This window comes from Astatotilapia calliptera, chromosome 20 (genome assembly GCF_964374335.1).
Source record: "Astatotilapia calliptera chromosome 20, fAstCal68.1, whole genome shotgun sequence".
Lineage (NCBI taxonomy): Eukaryota > Metazoa > Chordata > Actinopteri > Cichliformes > Cichlidae > Astatotilapia > Astatotilapia calliptera.
Window position 1 is genome coordinate 4,977,756 of NC_137441.1, and position 25,771 is coordinate 5,003,526.

Here is a 25,771-nt window from a genome sequence, read left to right on the forward strand (position 1 = left end):
TTCCTGCAGAAGCTGGAGGAGCGTTTCAGGATCAGCAGGAGGGAGCTCATATCATTCGAGTTCACCATCCTGGTCGCCCTGGAGATGGCGCTCTACCTCCCAGAGAGCAAAGTCATGCCACATTTCAGACGGTTGGTGCAGCAGCAGCAGGTATAGCAGTGCCTGGCTGAGCAGCACTGCAGCACGCTTCTCCGCCTCTGCAGAGAACCTCAGCACCTTCGAGCTCCAGCACTGTGACGGATCAGTCCTCGTGATGCCTGGCTCAAAGGCTCAGACGCCACCCAGAAATCATCATCCTCCTCCTTCCTGCGCACTACATCAGACTTCAGCCACGCTGTCGTGGCAGCAAACGGCTCAAAGACGTCACTGCAGAGGAAAAAGTTCCCTTCCTCTCCTCCGTGAAAAACCAAAGTGATCACACACTGTGACTGACGGTTCAATCACTGGAGGTCAAATCAAAATCAGGAAAATTCAGGTTTTCTTCCTCCAGCATTATTTTTATAGTGTAGGCCATTATAACTGTGGGTTTCAAAAATGTGCAAAAATGTACATGTAAAAAGAAAAAGAAAAACAGACTGTGCACCTTGAAAAAACAAAAACAAAAGATGAAAAACAAACAAAAGACAGAGGGAGAAATTTGCTTTGAACAAAACCAGAACTGTCTGACTCTGAAAAAGCTTTTCTCTAAACTCTGTTTTTTAGGTTCTTTATTTTAGCTTTATTAGAAATATTACGAGTAATATGCATCATGCATCAGATAATCATATTTTTTACGGCTGAAAATAGTGCTGAGTGTTTTCAGCGACTGTAGCTCAGATACAAACCGTTACGAGGACGCTGCCAGTGACTGAAAAAGGCTGCGAGTTCTGTTTTTGAGAAGAGCAGCAGTGTGGTTTCTTTTCTGGTTTGCTTCTGCTTTATCCTTTGTCCTCATGACTTCATGCAATACATTTATTTCATGAAGTCAAAATTTTTCTTCAAGCCTGAACATGTGGCTGCTTTTGCTTCAGCCTGTATTTCTTTTGTAAGGTTTATCCTGCTCTGTAATCAGGATATTTGCTCTCAGTCTCTCCGTTTCTGTGTTGCCAGCTTTACATGCAGCTATCTCTATTTTGACTTCATGCCGTTCAGAGAGTGCAGACGTCCTTTTAAACGAAGCTATGATGGGGGTTAGTGTTGGTACACAGAGCCTCTATAACATATGAGACAAACGCTGCTGTGATGCTCACTCGTCTCCAGCTGCTTTGCTTCTGTTTGTTATGGACTGCAGTTAAAGGCTGTCTCACTCTGACGATTGCAGTTTTTGCATTCGCTCCAGTTTTTGGAATAAAACGTGTCAGAAGGGAAAACCGTTTCTCTTTTGCACGCGCTGCATGTTCATGGGCTGCATTGTCTGAAACGAGCAGCAACACAACTGAAAACCACAGACGACACTGACCTGGTTAATAATAGGAAGAAACATGAAGCGCTGACTGTAAGACTGCAGTTTACAGAAAGGACATCAGAATGTGTCTGTCACACTAAACATGGAGCATTAACAGATACTTAAAAGTTGCAGTTCTGCAATGATCATTTACATTTTTAGCACAGATATTCCTGGAAACTGAAACTTGAGCATCTGTTTAAAGTGAAGCGCAAACACATTCATGATGTTAACAGCAGGAACTCGCTGTGGCTACTGACTTCCTTTTTCTGCACTATTAACACTGCAGTTCCTGAGTGTCTGCTTATGAAATACCTTAGAAACACACATCGCTCAGTAGTTTTCTTTTCATTGTATCGTAAAGGGACAGATATTTAACCAAACTGAGGCCTCCAACAGGACGTCTGTTGAAGTCTGGTGTCAGGACACCAGTGGAAGATTTATAGGAGACTCATTCATGTGGACTTCATGTCCCTTTTCCAGCCTTTTGTTGAAAGGAGGCTTCAGAAACACTTCCTGTTGAGCCTCAGTTGTTTTTGCACTTTGCCTTTTAGCATCACAGTCCTTAGACTTTATTTTATCACCAAGTAACAACAGTATATAATATTTTTCTACATTTAAAGTAACTTATTGTAATGATGTGTATTTAAAAACTGCCTGATAATAATTTATTACTAATAATCCTGTGGATGAAGAATCGTGTCTCCTTTGAACCTGCAGGTGTTTTATCCTCTCACCAGATAATGTTGGAAACATGATTGTTCATCCTGAGATTTCCACGTTCTTCCACTCATCTTATTTTCCTTCGTGTGTTTATGGACTTGAGTTTTATAGATGTCAGAGCAAGAGAGCCGAATGAGTTTGGACCAGGGTTCTGCTGTAAGACCCCAAAGAGTTTGGATACGATCCGTTTGGTTTTTGGAAAAGCCTAAAACTTTATCTGCTCCTACCATAGCTCTTGTTGTCCTGAATTAGCCAAAGTTTGTCTTTCTAACTCGCAGTTCATGTGCTTTTAAGACTGTGTTCACCCGTAAATGTTATTTTCTAATAAGATTGGTCTGATCCCAGAGACTTCGTGTTAATATCATGTGTAAGTGAGGTGTGTGACTGCAGCCGTGCATGTCGTGTGTGTGTTTAGTACACATGTGAAGAGCTGTGGGCAGACAGACTGCACAGCCAGTGTAACAAAGAAGAAGCAGTGAATGCTGCTTGTTAATTCAATTTGAAATCTTTGAGGTTTTTACATTTTACATTTCAATCCATCATATTTTAATTAATTTACAAACAGGATGTAAACAACACTGGAGTAGCATCAAGTGAGGGTTAGATGTGTTTATTTTTATATGAAGAATTATTTCACACATGGGCCTGGAGTCAACTTAGACTAACATGGAACCAATGTGACGTTCACTGTGACAAACGACCCAAATAAAATCAGTCTGCTCATTGAGTTTAACCAGCAAAAGCATTAAGATGTATAATTTGCTGATGAAGCAATCAGACGTTGGACTGCTCCAGTAAAGACGTGTTTTACAGACAGTGAGGAAGAATCCACACTCAGTGACTTGCTCTGAGATGCTTCAGTTCTTCATACGTACCTAACAGGATGTAGTAAACAGCAGCACTGATAAAGTCCGAAAAATGTTCAAAACTTCGGTCAACTTAAAGATAAGAATCTGCTTGAGAGTAGAAACGGCACGTGAGCTTCCAAAATCATCTTCTCTACATTAGAGATTTGTGATATTGACTCTATGCAGCTTTTATTCTGTCATCCTCCTCTTCCTCCGTTCGTTTACCTCTAATGTGCCACAATAAAATTTTTTACCTGTCACTGTTATTTAAATGTCACATTAACATTTTGTATTTAGTTTGAGTGCTTACTATCATTTTATTATTCTTTGAGCACTGCGGTGCTGTAAAGGGAAATATTTACCAAGTGTTTGTTTTTGTTTATATTTACCTTTTTTACCTTCTAAGTTCTCTGTTAACTTAAAAAAATTGTAATTTTTGTTGACAACACAGACGAAGCACGCAGCAGTTCAGCAGCGTTGCAGTCGAGGCGTCACATAAGTTAAAGCCACAGAAATATTTTTGTTGCTACTTTTGCATAAATACATTTAATGATCCAACACAGTTGAAATAAAGAGGCGAGACTAGTTAAGACGTGTTGCATTGAATTGATTTGCAACTAAGGTAAATATTCTTTGTATGAGGAAGCTGAGCTCAAATACTTCCACTGCACAAGTGAAGGAAATGTGTGTATTGTAATATTTATAAGATATTTTGTAAAGGATAAAGACCATACACTGTTAAAATGCCAATGTTTATGTTTATTTTCATTAAAATATGTAAATTACTGCATCTCTTCATTTTTTTGTTGTTGTTTAGGTATAAAGTTGATGTTAATTTGTTACAGTTAATTATTTAAAGAACAAGTCTGTAAAGGAAAAACAGTCAAAACACTGATACATGTGCAACAATAACTTTATACATTGTGATTCCACGGCAGCTAAATATTTCAATATATATCTCCAACTACCACATGGAAGCTCATGTCGGGCATCACAGTGGCTAACATGAACGGGGCACAGAAATGACTTGGCAAGTATACCGGAGGAGTGAAACACCAGCTACTGGTGGACGAAACAGTCGCCCAAGACTGCAAGACCAGGCTCACCAACCTGTGCACTGCCTGGATTAACTACAAGAAGGCCTATGACTGGATGCCCCACAGCTGGATCCTGGACTGCCTAGAGTTGTACAAGATCAACAGGAACTCAATGGGGATGTGGCGTACAACACTGGAGGCCTACTTCAAGCCAATAGCATGTTACCATAAAGTGTGGGATCTACCAAGGAGATGCTCTGTCCCCACTGCTGTTCTGCATAGGCCTGAACCCCCTCAGTGAGATCATTGACAAGACTGGCTACGGATACCGACTACAGAACGGAGCAATTGTCAGCCCATCTTCTACATGGATAACATCAAGCTGTATGAGTGAATGAGACATCGATTCACTGATGCACTACCAGAGGGCAACACTGCAAACATCGAGGACAGCTACAAGTATTTGGGAATCCCACAACCAAATGGAAACAGTGGAGAGGCCGCTAGGAAAGCTGCAACCACCAAGTACCTGCAGAGGGTCAGGCAAGTCCTGAGGAGTCAGCTGACCGGTAAGAACAAGATCCGGGCTATCGACACCTACGCCTTGCCCGTGATCAGGTGCAGGCTGTGTAAAGATCCCCCTGAGACAATCCAGCACATAACAGCAGGGTGTAAGATGCTAGCAGGAAGTGAATACATGGAATGCCATTATCAAGCTGGAATAGTATACAGGAACATCTGTATGGCCTGAAAGTCCTGAGGTCAAAATGGAAGATGCCCCCCTAGGGTGGTGGAGAATGACTGAGCTAAGATCCTGTGGGATTTCCAGATACAGACAGACAAATGGGGATGGCCGGAAAGAAAAGTGGTGGACAAGCAGAGAAAGACGGCCATAGTGATAGATGTAGCAATATGACAGCAACATCAGGAAGAAGGAACACGAGAAGTATTAAGGGCTCAGAGAAGAGCTAGAGAAGATGTGGAGGGTGAAGGTAACGGTGGTCCCAGTGGTAATCGGAGCGCTCGGTGCAGTGACTCCCAAGCTAGGAGTGGCTCCACCAGACCCCAGGAACAACATCCGAGATCTCTGTCCAGAAGAGCGCAGTCCTGGAACAGCAAAGATGGATCTGCGTAGGACCCTCAAGCTCCCAGGCCTCTGGTAGAGGACCGCCCGCCTTATATCCAGTTGTTTTTTCAACTTTGTGTGATTTTTAAGCTTCGGAATGGAAATGAGGGAGCAATATAAAACTATCCTCTCATGCATGAAAAATTAGCTATAATAACCTGTTTTTTGTCCTCCGTACAGAAGGCTGAAAATCTATTTCTGCTATATTTGGGTCTGCTATGACTGACTTGTGAAGAGTGAAACAATCGGTCATAATAACACCACATGAAGTAGTTTATTTATCTGCATGCTGTGGCTTTTCTCAGCTAAACGTCATCTGAAAGAGGTGAAACGTCCGGGCTGACCTAATCACTCTGCAACATTCATCCTCACACAGCGGTCTGTACATTAACTTTCTGCAGTCTCAACTGCTAAATGCAATGATGGAATACTCCAAAGACGAGTACAGAAGGCTGGAAGTCTTCAAAATGCACAGTTCTCTTCTTATTGGATCTGTGCTGTAGCATCATACCATAATGCTAACATGTGCTATTATAACTGTGGTATTGCAACATTCTTTAGTTCAATGTTAAGCTAAAATAAAAGTCACTTTATCCCGAGGCTGACTCCACGTTTAACTTCAAAACATGTCAAAAGCAGAAAAATAAATAAACTTTTGTATCAGTTGTGTTGAGCTGTTGTCCACTGAGAGAGTTAAGACTTCATCCATAGCTTAAGTCCTGATGTAGTTCATACTGATGTAACAGTAGAGTACAGAGGAGGTGAAGCATCTTTGGTGTGGTTGGTGGTGCTGAGGTCCTCTGAAGACTTGGAGTAGACGACATCAGCTGTGTTACCACAGGGGGCGCCGTTTGTGTCAGGACTGTGGGAAAAATCCACCTCAGAGTAACAGAGACTATGCGAGTTGTCTTCAACCTGGGATACAAAAGTGAGATCAAACTTTAGAATCTGAGTTTGTTGTCTGAGAACAGATGAATTACTTCACTACACAAACAGTTGCCTGCTTTATGGCCTCAGCTTAGAATCACAACACAGTTTTACTTACGTTGTTCTGAGCAGAGGTGACGAGGCAGTAGATGCCTCCGCTTTCATCTCCACCTGAACGGGGACCTTTGGCGTAATCATAAACTGAAGACACTTTTACAGGAGGTGACCTGCTCGCTACGTCACCCTCTCTGATCTCTTCATACAACCTGTCGGCCTGCAGCAGGAGAATAAACCAGCTGACAGATGCAAAGCAAACAATAATGAAGCTGATGTGTGTCACAGGTCCTAAAACTCACCTCTGTGTCCGTTTCCACAGGAGGTCCTGAAAAACATGCAGCTCAGAAAATAAACGTCTGTCTTTAAGACACATAACAGGAAGAAGAACCCGAGGAACTAAACTCAGGAACGATATGAAGAACTTCATATGAACTTCAGTTAAATAAGACACATGACTGATAAAGAATCAAAACTATATCAATCAAATCTGCTACCACCAGTTTCTGTTGTGAGTCATAAATGAACATCCGGTGCTCTTTTTACAAACAGACTGAACTTCAAAGGTGAAAACAGTGTGACAGAAACATCACACCTGACTTAATTCATGCAAACTGGGACATTCTGAGCTGAGACAGATCAGCCATGGTGCCATGTTTCCCTGTGTTTTGTGGTTATTTGATAAAACTGTAATTTTGAAGGATTATTTTTGAACATATCCAAGTGAGACTGTTGGTGATCGTCACCATCCGATCAGTAACACCTTTCAGTCCAACGGTCTGTTTTCACAGCAGCTCTGTCAGTCTGAGATTATCTGGTGTTACCATGACGTAGACACACTCTCATCGTGGTGACTGGATCAGAGTTACGCTGATTTTATACAAAAAAAGGTGGAAAACTGGGAAAGAGAAAAAATCTTTTCTATTTGGTTGTTGTGTTTAAATGGTGATAAAAAATTATACTTTGTCATCATAAACACCTTTTAAAGGCAGATTATTTACCAGTACACTGAATAAGGCAGCAGATTATAGCGTACATGCTACGTTTTGACATTTCTATTGTTTGACAGAATATTAAATCTGTGCCTCACCTCTGGGTTTAGTGGTCCTCCTCTTCATGTAGAAAATCAGCAGAGCTGCTGATAAGACGACGATCATAACGAGCAGAATCAGACCCACATAAATCAGCACATCTGCAGGAGTTTAACAGAGAAGATTTCTTTTACTCGCAGTGTAAACATGTGGCCTCCAGGTCTGTTCATCTAGCAGTAAAGTTGTGCACATACAGAGTAACAAGTTGTGTTGCAGAAGGCAGAAATGTGCTGATCACAGTCTATATCTGTCTCATGCAGTGCTGCTGTGAGGAAGTCAGCCATGTCCTCTCTCAGCTGCTGTGGTGGAAACTTATTTCTCTTTATTTCTACAGTTTTTCTCTTTTACGTCACTAAAAGATCAGAGTGATTCTTCCACAGCTCTTAATGTGTCATTCTTGTGTAGTTCACTCATTAATGGATCTTCATCACATGTAAATCTGCATACATATAAAAATCTATAATGTACCTGAACTTCCAGAGGAGGCTGATGAAGGTGTGGAGCTTCCTGAAGTTGAGCTTAAACTCTGTGCTGTTGGTGGTGTGGAGGCTGATGAGAGAAACACTGAAGCTGAAAAAGGTCTCAGAGTCCCGTTTGGTGTTGAAGTGGTTGAAGCTGTGAACAATGAAAGCATCAGAGTCATAATAAGACCACTTGAAGCAGTTTATATATCTGCATGTGACTGACGTGGTTATGGGCTGTTTGACAGCAGAACTGATGAAACTTGATGTTTCAGATAAATATAACATCTGTAGGTGATTTGAAGGAAAAGTAGCTGCTTTTGAGACGTGACGCTTCTGTCACACCTTCAAAGACAAACACGACTGTTAGCAGAAACTCACCTTCTGTGACAATCAGCTCAAAATCAGAGTTTCCATCTGTCCACCAGCGTTCGTCCAAAGAGCACCTGTACCGTCCTGAGTCAGACTGTTTCAGCTGTGTGATGCTCACATACAGAGTATATGACAGAGTGGATGTTTTTTCATATTTAATGCTGTATCTGCCGTTCTGAGCTGCATCATCAGATGTTTCAACAAGAATGTTTCCATCTTCACATTTTTCCTTACAGAAGAGTTTCCTGCTTCCAGAGAAATAAAACCTGCATTTAACTGTGATGTTTCCTCCTTCCTCTGCTCTGTGAGGGAGAGTTTGTGCTTTGACCAAACCAGTGTTTCCATCCTGAAGTGCTGCTGAAAGGATGAACAATCTTTAGTTACAATCTTACTATAGATTAAATGTGACAGATGATTATTAATTTGAACTGATCACAGAAGTTCAGTTAACTTCATTTTTCTGTTTTTATTTGCAAACAGCAAACTTCCTGTTTTATACACAAACACAAAACATCTGATGTGGAAGATTCAGAGTTTAAGGTTGTGAAAAAGATTTATTATTATTAATCTTTGATGACATCATCATCATCACCATCATCTGTTTCTATGTTTGCATGTGAAATGAGTGTTTTACATCTGCTGCTAAACATCCAAACGTTTCAGTTCAAAAAGAAATGAAACACAGAGTGCTGTTTCATCAGTGTTGTAAGTCTGTCTCTCAAAGAGGAGGAAAAGTATTTGATTACAGATTCTGTCTACAACATAAAGTAGAAATTTTGGGGATCAAACTGGTGTGAAACAAAATAATAAAGTTTGTGGAAACATTTAAATTCCACATGTTTATACATTTCAAGGAGTTTTCTTATGCTTTCAATAAGCTGCATGTTTGATTCATTTCCAAACTTCACACTATGTTTAACCACAGAAACCAGTAACTATGACAGAGAAGAAGTGAGTTGTAAAACTGAGCGATTACCTACAAATGAAAATAAAATGGAGACAAATAAAAGTTAGAACAGAGAAAGTGACAGAAATAAGAAGAGAATTTACTCACTGAGGAAGATGAAGCAGAGCAAAGTGAGTTTCATCTCAGAGCTCTGATGGTTTAATGCTGCTTCAGTTCGTCTTCACTTCAAACCAGGAACTTCTTAATGACGAGGTCACGCCTTCACACACACACACACACACACACTCCTTCTCTCTCACCAGTCTGAGTGAGTGATGCGATCCTAAATCCCGGCAGTCTGAGTGTGTGTGCAGGTCTGGATCCTGGAGGTCACGCTGGAAGGATCCATCTAGTGGAATCACTGGACTCTCTTCATGGAGCTCATGGCTCAGTAAAACAGCTGACAGAGACACGGAGCATCGTTGATCACATGAAACCGGAACTTGTGCGATTTTAGCGGCTTCTCCCGAACATTCATCTGACTGTTAGGGGCCAGCTGATAAACGTCAACAGCTCTGACTCAAGGACAACTTTGATGGAGCTAAACTTCAGCAGACGAGACAGTTTCTGTCTCTAATCACGAGCATGTCAAGTTACCTGGAACAACGTGATGCAAAACTTCCTGTAAATTTCCAAAATAAAGGCTCCTGTTTGACTTAGCAGGAAGTGGAGCAGATAAAACTCTTTTTAGAAGACCAGTATGTATATTTAAATGGAAATAAATGGAAATAAAGAATAACTAGTTATTTAAGCCAGCCTGTTTCCAGCATGGTTATAAGAGGTGTTAGTTATAATACACTGTCAGTCCTGCAGATCAAACAGAACACTACAATCCTACTAATTAATTTTTTCTACATCTAAAAATCAGCATAAAAGTTTTTTTTTTAACCTACATTTGTTTAAGTAAATGTAGAAAAGTAAAAAATGTTATTGTTTGCTGGCCTGACTCCTGTTTACCTGTCAGACCTTCTGCACCCAAACACTCCACAAAGGTCTCTCAGATCAGCTGACCAGTCACTCCTTGCTGTCCCCATGTCGAGACCGAAACACTGGGGGGACCGAGCTTTAGCTTCTGTGGCCACCAATTTATGGAATAATCTGCCCCAACACTTGAAATTTCTAAATCTCTTTTAAAAACGCACATTTTCTTCATGGTTTTTTAGGAGTATTACCAGAATCAACTTGTAGTAGGCTGCTCTCAATCTGTATTTTAAATTTGTTAATTTTATTTATTATATGAATAAAATAATCATGTATTTTACTAATGTTTTAATATTGAATATTTACTTATTTACTTTTTTCATTTATGTATTTATTTTATTGTTATTTAACTTAGCTTGTCTGTTTAATCTGTGGTTTTTAAACTTCTGTTTTTTATTGGAAAGCTTTGGACAAACATGTTATTTTTAAAGTCCTCTATAAATAAAGTTGGATTTGATTAATTAATCAGATATTTGTAGAAAAAGTGAGAAACAGATGAAAAGTCCATCATGACGTGTTTTTGAAATTAAAACTGAGCAGCAACAAATGAAGACTCGGGGATGGGAGACTGTCTGTGATCACAGGAAGACAAAGAAACAGTTCCTGTTTTAATGGAAGGTTTTATTGCTTCAAGACATAAATTCACAAAACAGATTTGATCATAAGCAAATATTAAGCTTTTGTTGACACAATAAGAGCAGAACTGATAAATCCAGAATAAGTATAAACAATAATGATCACAGGCCAAACCCAGCTCTCGTTCACACTATATTTACTTTATTGTGTCAAATATTTATCAAATGTTTTTTCTGGCAAATAAAATATTTCAGACTTCTTTTAAATTTGTTCTGATCATAACTTGAATCTTTTGACATTCAGACCTTCATCCAGTCTCTTCTGACACTTGAGCTGTGAAGGGAAATATTTACCAAGTGTTTATCTTCATTTTATTGTTTTTATATTAGAAAATATTTCCATGTTAAATTCTTGATTTGACAACACAGACAGGTGACACAGCAGTTTAGCTGAGTTCCAGTGGTTTAGTTTAAATACACATCATCATAAATAGTTGAGCACATGCAAAATCAGCCACCTGGAGCGTTTTTCATGACTACATCTAAGGACCTCCCTCCAAGAACAGCCTACCTGCTGGCTGATCTAATAACTCTCCATACTCCCTCCTATATGCATCATTTTGTGCAGCTCTCTCACTGAATCTGTCCGACAGAATCACTATAGCAAGAATAGTTTCTCAAACTGGGAAATATTCCAGTTTGAGAAAATGAAAAACAGAATCAATTATCTGTTAAACTAAATTATAAGCAGCTGCAATTAAAAAGCTTTAAACTGAGGCTGATTGTTTGTCTGCAGGTGATAAACGTCATAAACTGTTTTAGTCACTGAGGTTCCATCAACAGCATCACTGCTGGTGTTTTTCAGCAGCAGAGGAGATCTGTGGTGTGGTTGGCAGGGCTGGCATGCGCCTGAAGCCTGGAGGAGACGACATCAGCTGCATCACCACTGGGGGGCGCTGTTGGTGGTGGGAATATGTGAAGTAAACTTCAGCGTAATCAACTCCATTCATGTCATCGTTAGCCTGACATCAAACTTCAGACTCTAAATTAAATGATAAAGTTACCCTCAGCCTGTGCATGAAGCAGAAATGAACAAAATAATGAAAATATCCAAAACACTAACAACTGTACCACAAATAACAACAATCATCATCATCTCTAATAACAAATTAAAGATTTTATTATTGGACTGTTTTAACTAGCTGTACCTAATAAACTGGGAGCAGAGAGTCTGCATTGACTTTGTGCATTCCTCATCATTAATATTAGCTGGTAGAAAGAGATGCTATAGTAAAAATCAAAGAGCCTAAAATCAGACCACAGTTTTACTTTGTTGTGAGCAGAGGTGGAGAGGCTGCCGAGGTCTGTGTCTCCATCTCCATCTGGCTGAAGGCTTTTGGTGTAGCGTACACTGAACACACTCCTGCAGGAGGTGAACTGCTCTGTCTGTCCTCCTCTCTGATCTCTTCACACAACTGCTTGTCCTGCAGAAGGAGATCAAACCAGCTGCTTGATACAAATCAAGCTGTGATGAAGCTCAGCTGTCTCACAATTCCTAAAACTCACCTGTGTGATGTCAGCACGCTCAGATTCCACAGGAGGTCCTGAAAAAACATCAGAAGATAAACATCAGTCTTTAAGACGTGTTCACCAAGTAGAACCTGAGGAAGTAAACTCAGGATCGACGATGATAACTGGCAGTAATCAGTTACTGATGCATGTGCCGCCAATATGAACCACAACAACAGCAAACTAAGAACAGTTCCTGTATATTTTTATTTGATCTTATTAAAGATCATTTTAGTTCATTCACTACTTTAAGCTTTTAGTTTAGTTTTAGTTAACTCTAATAAGCTTGATGGACACACTTTTATCAGGCCGACTGTTACAGAAGAATTAAACAAACTTTGTACAAACTGTGATTATTTTGTTGAGGAAGAATCTCTGTGCCAGGCTCTGTTTGGCTTTTCTGTATATAAATGACGAAAATGATATTTTCCTACTAAATAAACTGCATCTGTTGACAGACAGAAGCTGATTTCAGGCATTTTCTTTGCATTTTTCTTGTCTGACTCCTGTTGTTAGCACATAAATCTGTTTCCACTGTGACATGATGAGTAATTTCCTACAATGTGTACTCTTAAATGTTTACTATTCAAACTTGTTCACTGAGGTATTAGACTCCAGGAAATGACTGTGCATTAGTGTGATGAGCTCTGAAGTGATGACAACACTGTTGTCATGTGTTTCCTGTAGCCTCACCTCTGGGTTTAGTGGCTCTGCTCTTCATCAGCAAAGATGCTAAAAAGATGCTGATGACAACGACCACAATCAGACGCACATAAAGCGGCACACCTGCAGAGAAGATTTATTTTACTCACACAGTGTAAACAGTTGTTACAGCAGTGGTGGTGTAACAACTGACCACAGGCGTTTCCTCTCATAATTGTGGGCGGGGCATATAAAGAGGAAAAGCTGTGCTGTTGGGCCGTTTGAGGCAGTGTGTGCGGTCGTCATCGTGTTACTCCTGTAGAGTCCTGAGTTGTTGTCTTTTGTTAATTTTTTATTGTGCATGAAATTAGGTTGATTCTCTTGGTGGCGCTGTCACTTGGTGTTCGCTCGCTCTGTGGTAGAGTATCACTTCCTGTTCCTGCTCAAACACAGTGGTGTTTCTGAGTAGCTTATTTGCTTAGCAATTTAATTAACAACTTTTAAATACATTCTTCTTTCATAGTATAATCTTCACGTGCTTCATCCGAAGCACACTTTTTGTGTACTCACAACTTAATTTATAGCCAAAGTATTCACTCACTGTCTCTGTACTGTCTCGCTAGCTTGTAGCCGACTCATTAGCACCATGGCTACTTCACCTGTCCCTCCTGCACTTTCTTGCTCATTGTGTCAGATGTTTAGTTACTCCTCGGCCTCCTTTAGCAGTAATGATATCTGTAACAAATGTAGCATATTTGCAGCGCTGGAGGCCAGGGTTACTGAATTGGAGACTCGGCTTCGCACCCTTCATTCACCCGTAGCTAGCCAGGCCCCTGTAGCTGGTGCAGCCGAAGATAGCGTAGGCCCCGCTAGCTGTTCCCCGGCAGATCCCAAGCAGCTGGGGAAAGAGGGCGGCTGGGTCACAGTGAGGAGGAAGCATAGTCCTAAACAGAAGCCCCAGGTACACCACCAACCCGTTCATGTGTCTAATCGTTTTTCCCCAGTCGGCGACACACCCGCCGGGGGTCAAACTCTGGTTATTGGCGATTCTGTTCTCAGACATGTGAAGCTAGAGACACCGGCAACCATAGTCAATTGTCTTCCAGGGGCCAGAGCAGGCGACATTGAAGGAAATTTAAAACTGCTGGCTAAGGGTAAACGTAAATTCAGTAAGATCATAATTCACGTCGGCAGTAATGACACCCCGTTACGCCAATCGGAGGTCACTAAAATCAATATTGAATCGGTGTGCAACTTTGCTAAAACAATGTCGGACTCTGTAGTTTTCCCTGGTCCCCTCCCCAATCAGACCAGGAGTGACATGTTTAGCTGCATGTTCTCCTTAAATTGCTGGCTGTCTGAGTGGTGTCCCAGAAACGATGTGGGCTTCATAGATAATTGGAAAACCTTCTGGAGGAAACCTGGTCTTGTTAGGAGAGACGGCATCCATCCCACTTTGGATGGAGCAGCTCTCATTTCTAGAAATATGGACAAATTTATTAAACCCCCCAAAATATGACTATCCAGAGTTGGGACCAGGAAGCAGAGTTGCAGTCTTACACGCCTCTCTGCTAGTGATGGTGAGATGAAGCCTCATGATGAACTGAAGCTTTCCATCCAATTGGTCGACTCATGGTTCGAAGCATTGTGATGATTCATTTGCTCTACTGCGCCATCAAGTGGACAATTCAAGTGAAGCGGGCTCTTTGATTATAATGATGTGTAAACCTTATGTACATCTGGATAATGACACAAACTAGTGTTTGGTGCTTCACTTTTTAATAAACTAAAAGACAGAAATCAGATTATAGGATGTGTAGTGTTGTTTATTTATATTTTGGTGTTTATCATTTGTGATATTTATTACTGTGTGCATACTTTATTAGGAGAGACAAAATAAAAAAAACAAAACATCTCTTCCTTGCTGGTTCCATCGAAGAAGAAATGCACAAGTAACTATGTAGCACGTACGTAATCCAATTCCACAACACGGTGTGATGGGGAATCAGCTGTTTTCCTGCCCATGTTATTTCGAATCTGGCGCGAACCGGTGAACCAGTCCCTGAATCAGTCACGTGGTACGGACTGCCCGCGAGGCCTCGAACGTCACTGCATACGTAATCAAAGCAAGCCTCGATACGCGCTTCAGAAAAACGCCCCCGCGATTACCCGACGCACGATTTGAAGCTTCGACACACAGGACACATCACTACTCTCTGCAGCTTCTCTCCTCCTGCTACCCCCCCAAAAACCCATCTCCATAGAGACTGTGTCAGCTTCCAAAAAGACAAAAAACAAACTAAAAACCAGCAACAAACAACTTAAACATAAACAATCACAAAGAAAGAACAATACAGTATCCACATCTGAACCAAAGAGTAAAACAGTGAAATGTGGATTATTAAATATTAGGTCTCTCTCCTCCAAGTCTCTGTTAGTACATGACTTAATAATTGATCAATAAATTGATTTACTCTGCCTTACAGAAACCTGGTTGCAGCAGGATTCATTCTAACTACCAGAAACCTCGACGCACAGTATGGGCTCAAAATGTGGTCATAAATATTTTGTACTTGTAAAAAAGATTTGTGTGTGCGTAAAAAAGATTTGTGTGTGGACTTAGAAAAAAAACCCCTGCAAGTTACAAGTACGGATTTTGACCCTATTTTTCTTCCTTTCATCTGATTGGTCAATGTCATGTCAATCACAAATGTAACAATCCAATCAGAGAACAGATGGGTTTGGCTGTCGAGGGGCGCTTTTTTTGAACTGCAGGTCTTTGAAGGGAATAAATGCCCTTTTACATGCCAACCCAGCGTTTTCCTTCATCACCACGAAGGAAAACAGTCTGTGGTCGTCAGAGTTTGGTGATTTTTGTGTCAGAGGTCTACGTGTTTAATACAGGGACTTCCACAGCCTTTTCAACAGCGCTGCGGACCGCGGGGTGGGGGCGGGCAGTGTTTTGGAAATGACAGTCTTCATTACAAAGCTTTCTTCGTTATGAATTAGCATACATGTTTTTATTGAACATTTGAAGAACCAGCAAAAAAAACAAACTCTTGTAGAGGACATAAAGTCAGAGATAGAAAAGACAAGGAGCAGGTGCATCTAGTACAGGTAGAGCTGCTGCAAAAACCCACAGAGCCCAGCAGCCAGCATAACAAATTCTGGATCCTTTGCTTTTAGTTAGCAGTTAGCATTAGCAGCACATTCTGCGTCTGATGTGAAAGGACTTTTATGCTGCGCACTGTGACTCACAGCAATGGTCCTGGATCAGCCCTGACTTTGTGTTAAACTAATCCTAAAGTAACAATGGTATTTCTAACCACTGATATACCACAACTTTTTCCTTTCAACAGCTACTGAAAGTTAGGGGACCTAGCTGCTATCGGATATTTATATAGCGATCCTCCAGCTTCAAACTGTATCACCCTTCAAGGACCTGCAGTTCAAAAAAGCGCCCCTCTGACAGCCAAACCCATCTGTTCTCTGATTGGATTGTTACATTTGTGATTGACATGACATTGACCAATCAGATGAAAGGAAGAAAAATAGGGTCAAAATCCGTACTTGTAACTTGCAGGGTTTTTTTTCTATGTCCACACACAAATCTTTTTTACGCACACACAAATCTTTTTTACGCACACACAAATCTTTTTTACGCACACACAAATCTTTTTTACACATACAAATCTTTTTTAGGCACACACAAATTCTTTTTACACATACAAATCTTTTTTTACGCACACACAAATCTTTTTTTACGCACACACAAATCTTTTTTACACACACAAATCTTTTTTACGCACACACAAATTCTTTTTACACATACAAATCTTTTTTACGCACACACAAATCTTTTTTACACACACAAATCTTTTTTACGCACACACAAATTCTTTTTACACATACAAATCTTTTTTACGCACACACAAATCTTTTTTACAAGTACAAAATATTTATGACCACATTTTGAGCCCATAGCACAGGCCGAGGGGGCGGTGTGGCAGCAATTTTTCACACCAGCCTATTAATTAATGAAAGACCAAGACAGACTTTTAATTCATTTGAAAGCCTGATGCTTAGCCTCGTCCACCCCAGCTGTGAAACTCAGAAACCAGTCTTACTTGTTATCATCGTCCACCTGGGCCTTACACAGAGTTTGTCTGATTTCTCAGACTTTATATCTAATTTAGTTCTGAGCTCAGATAAAATGATTATTGTGGGTGATTTTAACATCCATGTAGATGCTAAAAGTGACAGCCTCAACATGGCATTTAGTCTGTTATTAGACTCAATTGGTTTCTCTCAAAATGTAAAAGAACCCACCCACCACTTTAATCACACTCTAGATCTTGTTTTAACATATGGCATAGAAACTGAACATTTAACAGTGTTTCCTGAAAACCCTCTCCTGTCTGATCATTTCCTGATAACATTTACAATAATTGATTACACAGCGGTGGAGAGTAGACTTTATCAAAGTAGATGTCTTTCTGAAAGTGCTGTAACTAAGTTTAAGAATATAATCCACCCACTGTTATCATCTTCAATGCCCTGTACCAACACAGAGCAGAGCAGCTATCTGAACGCTACCCCAACAGAGGTCGATTATCTTGTTAATAATTTCACCTCCTCACTACGTACGACTCTGGATACTGTAGCTCCTGTGAAAACTAAGGCCTCAAATCAGAAGTACCTGACTCCGTGGTATAATTCTGAAACACGTACCCTAAAGCAGATGACTCGTAATCTGGAGAGGAAATGGCGTGTCACAAATCTAGAGGATCATCATTTAGCCTGGAGAAATAGTTTGTTGCTTTATAAGAAAGCCCTCCGCAAAGCCAGAACATCTTACTATTCATCACTGATTGAAGACAATAAGAACAACCCCAGGTTTCTCTTCAGCTCTGTAGCCAGGCTGACAAAAAGTCAGAGCTCTTTTGAGCCAACAATCCCTTTAACGTTAACTAGTAATGACTTCATGAACTTCTTCACAAATAAAATTTTTATCATTAGAGAAAAAATTACCAATAATCATCCCACAGATGTAATATTATCTACAGCTACTCTTAGTACCATTGATGTTAAGTTAGACTCTTTTTCTCTAATTGATCTTTCTGAGTTAACTTCAATAATTACTTCCTCCAAACCATCAACGTGTCTTTTAGACCCCATTCCTACAAAACTGCTCAAAGAAGTCCTGCCATTAATTAATTCTTTGATCTTAAATATGATCAACCTATCTCTAATGATCGGCTATGTACCACAGGCCTTCAAGCTGGCTGTAGTTAAACCTTTACTCAAAAAGCATCTCTAGACCCAGCAGTCTTAGCTAATTATAGGCCAATCTCCAACCTTCCTTTCATATCAAAAATCCTTGAAAGAGTAGTTGTCAAACAGCTAACAGATCATCTGCAGAGGAATGGTTTATTTGAAGAGTTTCAGTCAGGTTTCAGAGCTCAGCACAGCACAGAAACAGCTTTAGTGAAGGTTACAAATGATCTTCTTATGGCCTCTGGCAGTGGACTCATCTCTGTGCTTGTCCTGCTAGACCTCAGTGCAGCGTTCGATACTGTCGACCATAATATCCTATTAGAGCGATTAGAACATGCTGTAGGTATTACAGGTACTGCGCTGCAGTGGTTTGTATCATATCTATCTAATAGACTCCAGTTTGTGCATGTAAATGGAGAGTCCTCTTCACACACTGAGGTTAATTATGGAGTTCCACAGGGTTCAGTGCTAGGACCAATTCTGTTTACATTATACATGCTTCCCTTAGGCAGTATCATTAGAATACCTAGCATACATTTTCACTGCTATGTTGATGACACCCAGCTCTATCTGTCCATGAAGCCAGATAACACACACCAATTAGTTAAACTGCAGGAATGTCTTAAAGACATAAAGACCTGGATGGCCGCTAACTTTCTGCTTCTTAATTCAGATAAAACTGAGGTTATTGTACTCGGCCCTGAAAATCTTAGAAATATGGTATCTAAGCAGATTCTTACTCTGGATGGCATTACCTTGGCTTCCAGTAATGCTGTGAGGAACCTTGGAGTCATTTTTGACCAGGACATGTCCTTCAACGCACATATTAAACAAATATGTAAGACTGCGTTCTTCCATTTGCGCAACATCTCTAAAATTAGAAATATCCTGTCTCAGAGTGACGCTGAAAAACTAGTTCATGCATTTATTACTTCCAGGCTGGACGACTGTAATTCATTATTATCAGGATGTCCAAAAAACTTGTTGAAAAGCCTTCAGCTGATCCAAAATGCTGCAGCAAGAGTACTGACAGGGACTAGAAAGAGAGAGCATATTTCTCCTGTTTTGGCTTCCCTTCATTGGCTTCCTGTTAAATCCAGAATTGAATTCAAAATCCTGCTCCTCACATACAAGGTCTTAAATAATCAGGCCCCATCTTATCTTAATGACCTTGTGGTACCATATCACCCTATTAGAGCGCTCTGCTCTCGCTCTGCAGGCCTACTTGTTGTTCCTAGAGTATTTAAAAGTAGAATGGGAGGGAGAGCCTTCAGTTTTCAGGCCCCTCTTCTATGGAACCAGATTCCAGTTTGGATTCGGGAGACAGACACCATCTCTACTTTTAAGATTAGGCTTAAAACTTTCCTTTTTGCTAAAGCATATAGTTAGGGCTGGACCAGGTGACCCTGAATCCTCCCTTAGTTATGCTGCAATAGATGTAGGCTGCCGGGGGATTCCCATGATGCATTGAGTTTTTCCTTTCCAGTCACCTTTCTCACTCACTATGTATTAATAGACCTCTCTGCATTGAATCATATCTGTTATTAACCTCTGTCTCTCTTCCACAGCATGTCTTTATCTTGTCTTCCTTCTCTCACCCCAACCGGTCGCAGCAGATGGCCCCGCCCCTCCCTGAGCCTGGTTCTGCCGGAGGTTTCTTCCTGTTAAAAGGGAGTTTTTCCTTCCTACTGTTGCCAAAGTGCTTGCTCATAGGGGGTCATATGATTGTTGGGTGTTTCTCTGTATCTATGAAGCGCTTTTAGGCGACTTTTGTTGTGATTTGGCGCTATATAAATAAAATTGAATTGAATTGAATTGAATGAAGTAGTTACTCAGAAGCACAGAAAGTTTTTATACTTTCACCAAGTTTTCTGTGTTAAGTTCCTGCTGTTGTACTTTCTGCTAAAACTTGAGCAGCTCCTCATTCTGCTTCAAACCCTCAGTAACAACTACAGCTCCCACAATGCTTTCCTCTGTCTGTGTCTGTTACACTGACACTTGTGAAAACGCTCTGAAACCAAACAGCGACTAATCACAGTCTATATCTGTCATCTAGCACAGATCTCATGCAGTGCTGCTCTGAGGAAGTCAGCCATGTCCTCTCTCAGCTGCTGACCTGCTGTGGTGGAAACTTTTTTCTCTTTATTTCTACAGTTTTCCTCTTTTACTTCACTGAAAGATCAGAGTGATTCTTCCACAGCTCTTAATGTGTCATTCTTGTGTAGTTCACTCAGTAATGGATCTTCATCACATGTAAATCTGCATACATATAAAAATCTATAACGTACCTGAACTTCCAGAGGAGGCTGATGAAGGTGTGGAGCTTCCTGAAGTTGAGCTTAAACTCTGTGCTGTTGGTGGTGTGGAGGCTGATGAGAGAAACACTGAAGCTGAAAAAGGTCTCAGAGTCCCGTTTGGTGTTGAAGTGGTTGAAGCTGTGAACAATGAAAGCATCAGAGTCATAATAAGACCACTTGAAGCAGTTTATATATCTGCATGTGACTGACGTGGTTATGGGCTGTTTGACAGCAGAACTGATGAAACTTGATGTTTCAGATAAATATAACATCTGTAGGTGATTTGAAGGAAAAGTAGCTGCTTTTGAGACGTGAAGCTTCTGTCACACCTTCAAAGACAAACACGACTGTTAGCAGAAACTCACCTTCTGTGACAATCAGCTCAAAATCATCGTTTCCAACTGTCCACCAGCGTTTGTCCAAAGAGCACCTGTACCATCCTGAGTCAGACTGTTTCAGCTGTGTGATGCTCACATACATAATATTATTTGAGTTTTCATATTTAATGCTGTATCTGCCGTTCTGAGCTGCATCATCAGATGTTTCAACAAGAATGTTTCCATCTTCACATTTTTCCTTACAGAAGAGTTTCCTGCTTCCAGGGAAATAAAAGTTGCACCCAACTGTGATGTTTCCTCCTTCCTCTGCTCTGTGAGGGAGAGTTTGTGCTTTGACCAAACCAGTGTTTCCATCCTGAAGTGCTGCTGAAAGGATGAACAGTCATTAGTTACAATCTTACTATAGATTAAATGTGACAGATGATTATTAATTTGAACTGATCACAGAAGTTCAGTTAACTTGAAATTTCCCACTCGTGGGACTAATAAAGGTATCTCATCTTAACTTCATTTTTCCGTTTTTATTTGCAAACAGCAAACTTCCTGTTTTATACACGAACACAAAGCATCTGATGTGGAAGATTCAGAGTTTAAGGTTGTGAAAAAGATACAAAAATGAAATTTGACTTTTATTTATCTTTGATGACATCATCATCGGCAGCAGCAGCAGCTATTTCCATATTTGTATGTGAAATGAACATTTTAGTCGCGCTGCTAAACATCCAGTTCTCACTTTGTCACCGCTCACTTTGTTGCTCTTCAGCTCATTAAGAGAAGAAATGAAACACAGAGTGTTTGTTTCATCAGCTCTACTATTATAAGTTTGTCTCTCATAGAAGAGTAGACGAAAAGTATTTGATTACAGATTCAGTGTCCAATAAAAAGTAGAAGATTTCTGGGGATCAAACTGGTTTAAAACTAAAAATAATTTGCAAATTACAAAAAAGTTTGTTGAAACATTTAAATTCCACACAGATTTATATATTTCAAACTGGATATATTTCACAGATTTTCTTATGCTTTTAATAACCTGCATGTTTAACCACAACAACCACTAACTATGAGGGAGAACAAGGAAATGAAGAAGGAAGTTGAAAATTTAAAAATAAAATGGAGACAAATAAAAGTTAGAACAGAGAAAGTGACAGAAATAAGAAGAGAATTTACTCACTGAGGAAGATGAAGCAGAGCAAAGTGTGTTTCATCTCAGAGCTCTGATGGTTTAATGCTGCTTCAGTTCTTTTTCACTTCAAACCAGGAACTTCTTACTTCTCTTAATGAGGTGGTCATGCCTTCAAACCACACACACACACACACACACACACACACACACACACACACACACACACACACACACACACACCTTCTCTCTCACCAGTCTGAGTGAGTGATGCGATCCTAAATCCCGGCAGTCTGAGTGTGTGTGCAGGTCTGGATCCTGGAGGTCACGCTGGAAGGATCCATCTAGTGGAATCTCTGGACTCTCTTCATGGAGCTCATGGCTCAGTAAAACAGCTGACAGAGACACGGAGCATCGTTGATCACATGAAACCGGAACTTGTGCGATTTTAGCGGCTTCTCCCGAACATTCATCTGACTGTTAGGGGCCAGCTGATAAACTTCAACAGCTCTGACTCAAGGACAACTTTGATGGAGCTAAACTTCAGCAGACGAGACAGTTTCTGTCTCTAATCACGAGCATGTCAAGTTACCTGGAACAACGTGATGCAGAACTTCCTTTAAATTTCCAAAATAAAGGCTCCTGTTTGACTTAGCAGGAAGTGGAGCAGATAAAACTCTTTTTAGAAGACCAGTATGTATATTTAAATGGAAATAAATGGAAATAAAGAATAACTAGTTATTTAAGCCAGCCTGTTTCCAGCATGGTTATAAGAGGTGTTAGTTATAATACACTGTCAGTCCTGCAGATCAAACAGAACACTACAATCCTACTAATTATTTTTTTCTACATCTAAAAATCAGCATAAAAGTTCTTCACCTACATTTATTTTAGTAAATGTAGAAAAGTAAAAAATGTTATTGTTTGCTGGCCTGACTCCTGTTTACCTGTCAGACCTTCTGCACCCAAACACTCCACAAAGGTCTCTCAGATCAATTGACCAGTCAGTCCTTGCTGTCCCCATGTCGAGACCGAAACACTGGGGGGACCGAGCTTTAGCTGCTGTGGCCACCAATTTATGGAATCAGCTGCCCCTCCATATCTCCATATTAGGCTGGCCCCAAGACTTGAAATATCTACATTTCTTTTAAAAATGTACATTTTCTCCAAGGTGTGTTAGGAGTCAGCTTTTAGTAAGTTTTTATTTCGCTTTTGGCCGCTCTCAATCTTTTTTACTTTGTTAATTTCATTTATTGTATAAATAAAATACTCATGTTGTATTATAATCATTTTAATATTGAATGATTTTTTCATTTATGTATTTATTTTATTGTTATTTAACTTTCTTTGTCTGTTTAATGTATGGTTTCTAAACTTTTATCTGTTTTTTATAGGAAAGCTTTGGTCAAACATGTTGTTTTTAAAGTCCTCTATAAATAAAGTAGGATTGGATTAATTAATCAGATATTTGTAGAAAAAGTGAGAAACAGATGAAAAGTCCATCATGACGTGTTTTTGAAAATAAAACTGATGTGATCACAGGAAGACAAAGAAACATTTTCTGTTTTAATGAAAGGTTTTATTGGTTCAAGATATCAATTCACAGGAAAGATTTGATCATAAGCAAATATTAAGCTTTTGTAGACACAATAAAAGAGCAGAACTGATAAATCCAGAACAACCAAATAAGTAAGTAAAGTAAAATTTTATTTGTATTGCACCTTTCAAGATAACAATCACAGAAAAGCTAAAACATAAAAACACAAATCAACCAAAAGCAAGTTTAAAAATATGAGTTTTTAGCTGTTTTTTGAATGAAAACACTGAATCCACAGATCTCAGGCTCAAAGGAAGGGAGTTCCAGAGTCTGGGGGCCACAGTTACAAACGCTCTATGATGAATGCATCAGAGAGCTGGGATAGGCCTGTGGTATAAACAATAATGACCACAGGCCAATCCCAGCTCTCATTCACATTATATTTACTTTATTGTATCAAATAGTTATTAATTTGTTTTTTTTTTCTGGCAAGTGAAATGTTTCAGATTTCTTTTAAATTTATTCTGATCATAACGTGTCCTCTCTCAGCTGCTGACCTGCTGCGGTGGAAACTTATTTTTCATTTATTTCTACAGTTTTTCTCTTTTATGTCTCTAAAAGATCAGAGTGATTCTTCCACAGCTCTTAATGTGTCATCCTTGTGTAGTTCACTCATTAATGGATCTTCAACTCATATAAATGTACATATACACCGCGTTCCAAATCATTATGCAAATTACATTTTCCTCTGATTTTCCTAAGTAGTCGATTCAAATGACAGTCGGCACAACCACAAATCTCTTAACATGCTGATCACGCTTAAGTTTTTTCGAAATAGCTGAGTTTTTCATTACATGTCCAAGGCATTCAACTGTTTCATGCTTTTCAGCAGCAGAGAGATCATTTTTCCTTCCTATTGCTTGAAAATGGTGGTGTGCTCAATAATGCGAAACATCCTGCTTTAGTAGTTTTTCCTTTAATTGGGCTCACCTGGCAAACTAATGATAGGTGTCCGAGATTGATTTCAGTCATGCAAAGAGCCCTGAGACACAATTCCATCCATGGGTTTAATTGAAAAAAAAAACTTATTTAATCCTTAAACACAATTTGCATAATAATTTGGAATGAGGTGTATATAATCTATAACGTACCTGAACTTCCAGAGGAGGCTGATGAAGGTGTGGAGCTTCCTGAAGTTGAGCTTAAACTCTGTGCTGTTGGTGGTGTGGAGGCTGATGAGAGAAACACTGAAGCTGAAAAAGGTCTCAGAGTCCCGTTTGGTGTTGAAGTGGTTGAAGCTGTGAACAATGAAAGCATCAGAGTCATAATAAGACCACTTGAAGCAGTTTATATATCTGCATGTGACTGACGTGGTTATGGGCTGTTTGACAGCAGAACTGATGAAACTTGATGTTTCAGATAAATATAACATCTGTAGGTGATTTGAAGGAAAAGTAGCTGCTTTTGAGACGTGAAGCTTCTGTCACACCTTCAAAGACAAACACGACTGTTAGCAGAAACTCACCTTCTGTGACAATCAGCTCAAAATCAGAGTTTCCATCTGTCAACAAGACTCTGTCCAAAGAGCACCTGTACCGTCCTGAGTCAGACTGTTTCAGCTGTGTGATGCTCACATACAGAGTATATGACAGAGTGGATGTTTTTTCATATTTAATGCTGTATCTGCCGTTCTGAGCTGCATCATCGGATGTTTCAACAAGACTGTTTCCATCTTCACATTTTTTCTTACAGAAGAGTTTCCTGCTTTCACGGAAATAAAATTTGCACCCAACTGTGATGCTTCCTCCTTCCTCTGCTCTGTAGGTGAGAGTTTGTGCTTTGACCAAACCAGTGTTTCCATCCTGAAGTGCTGCTGAAAGGATGAACAATCATTAGTTACAATCTTCTTATATGTTAAACTAAGACAGATGGTTGTCACTGTGTTGTTCCTCTTCAGTATATGAAATAAATAATAATTCAGTGTTGCTTAAGGAGCTCTACTAAGATGTTCAGAAGGATAGAGAAAAAAAAATATTTGATTGCAGACTTAATGTACAATAAAAATTCAAAAAGTCATTTCTGGGGTTAAAAGTGAAATCAAAATGATTTGCACAATGCAGTGATGCAAAAGCAGAAGTTTGTGTAAACCTTTGAATTCGACGTATGTTTATATTTCAGGGTTTTATCTTTTTATAAATATTAAAAAGTGTCCTTTCTATGAACTGCATGTTTGAGTGACTCTTTTCCAAACACTCAGTTTAATCACAGAACGAAATAATTTGTATGAGAGAGAACAAAGTGAAGCAAGTTGTAAAGCCAGCTGATTACATACAAATGACAATAAAATGGAGACAAATAAGACTTAGAACGGAGAAAGTGACAGAAATAAGAAGAGAATTTACTCACTGAGGAAGATGAAGCAGAGCA

The 25,771-nt window shown here is 39.8% G+C and overlaps 3 protein-coding genes across 7 annotated transcripts in view; 1 reads left to right on the forward strand and 2 right to left on the reverse strand.

Annotated features, from left to right (window-relative positions):
* Window positions 1–3,780, forward strand: part of cables2b (Cdk5 and Abl enzyme substrate 2b) — a 46,738-nt gene extending 42,958 nt beyond the window's left edge. The window contains exon 10 of the mRNA XM_026153813.2: window positions 10–3,780. Coding sequence (XP_026009598.2) covers window positions 10–156 — 147 coding nt within the window. The 3' untranslated portion in view covers window positions 157–3,780. The remainder of the gene's footprint in view (window positions 1–9) is intronic.
* On the reverse strand, window positions 3,733–10,225 carry LOC113013690 (uncharacterized). 2 transcript variants are annotated; one of them, XM_026154798.2, is made up of 7 exons: window positions 9,117–10,225; window positions 8,072–8,416; window positions 7,698–7,844; window positions 7,229–7,330; window positions 6,441–6,466; window positions 6,203–6,358; window positions 3,733–6,072 (listed from the first exon to the last, which is right to left on the reverse strand). In XM_026154798.2, exons 1-7 carry the CDS (start codon window positions 9,148–9,150, stop codon window positions 5,887–5,889), a joined length of 996 nt encoding a protein of 331 aa, XP_026010583.2. In that variant the 5' UTR covers window positions 9,151–10,225; the 3' UTR covers window positions 3,733–5,886. The 2 variants fall into 2 exon arrangements, with proteins under 2 accessions (XP_026010583.2, XP_026010581.2); XM_026154796.2 differs by having other exon boundaries at window positions 8,072–8,419; window positions 9,117–10,224.
* Window positions 10,226–10,589: 364 nt separating this feature from the next.
* LOC145423109 (uncharacterized) lies at window positions 10,590–22,723 on the reverse strand. 4 transcript variants are annotated; one of them, XM_080295280.1, is made up of 7 exons: window positions 21,859–22,723; window positions 20,715–21,053; window positions 20,341–20,487; window positions 12,827–12,919; window positions 12,131–12,168; window positions 11,894–12,048; window positions 10,590–11,606 (listed from the first exon to the last, which is right to left on the reverse strand). In XM_080295280.1, exons 1-7 carry the CDS (start codon window positions 21,890–21,892, stop codon window positions 11,600–11,602), a joined length of 813 nt encoding a protein of 270 aa, XP_080151406.1. In that variant the 5' UTR covers window positions 21,893–22,723; the 3' UTR covers window positions 10,590–11,599. The 4 variants fall into 4 exon arrangements, with proteins under 4 accessions (XP_080151406.1, XP_080151405.1, XP_080151404.1 ...); XM_080295279.1 differs by having other exon boundaries at window positions 10,590–11,520; window positions 20,715–21,050; window positions 21,859–22,706; XM_080295278.1 differs by having other exon boundaries at window positions 10,590–11,520; window positions 21,859–22,704.
* Between the last annotated feature and the right edge of the window lie 3,048 nt (window positions 22,724–25,771).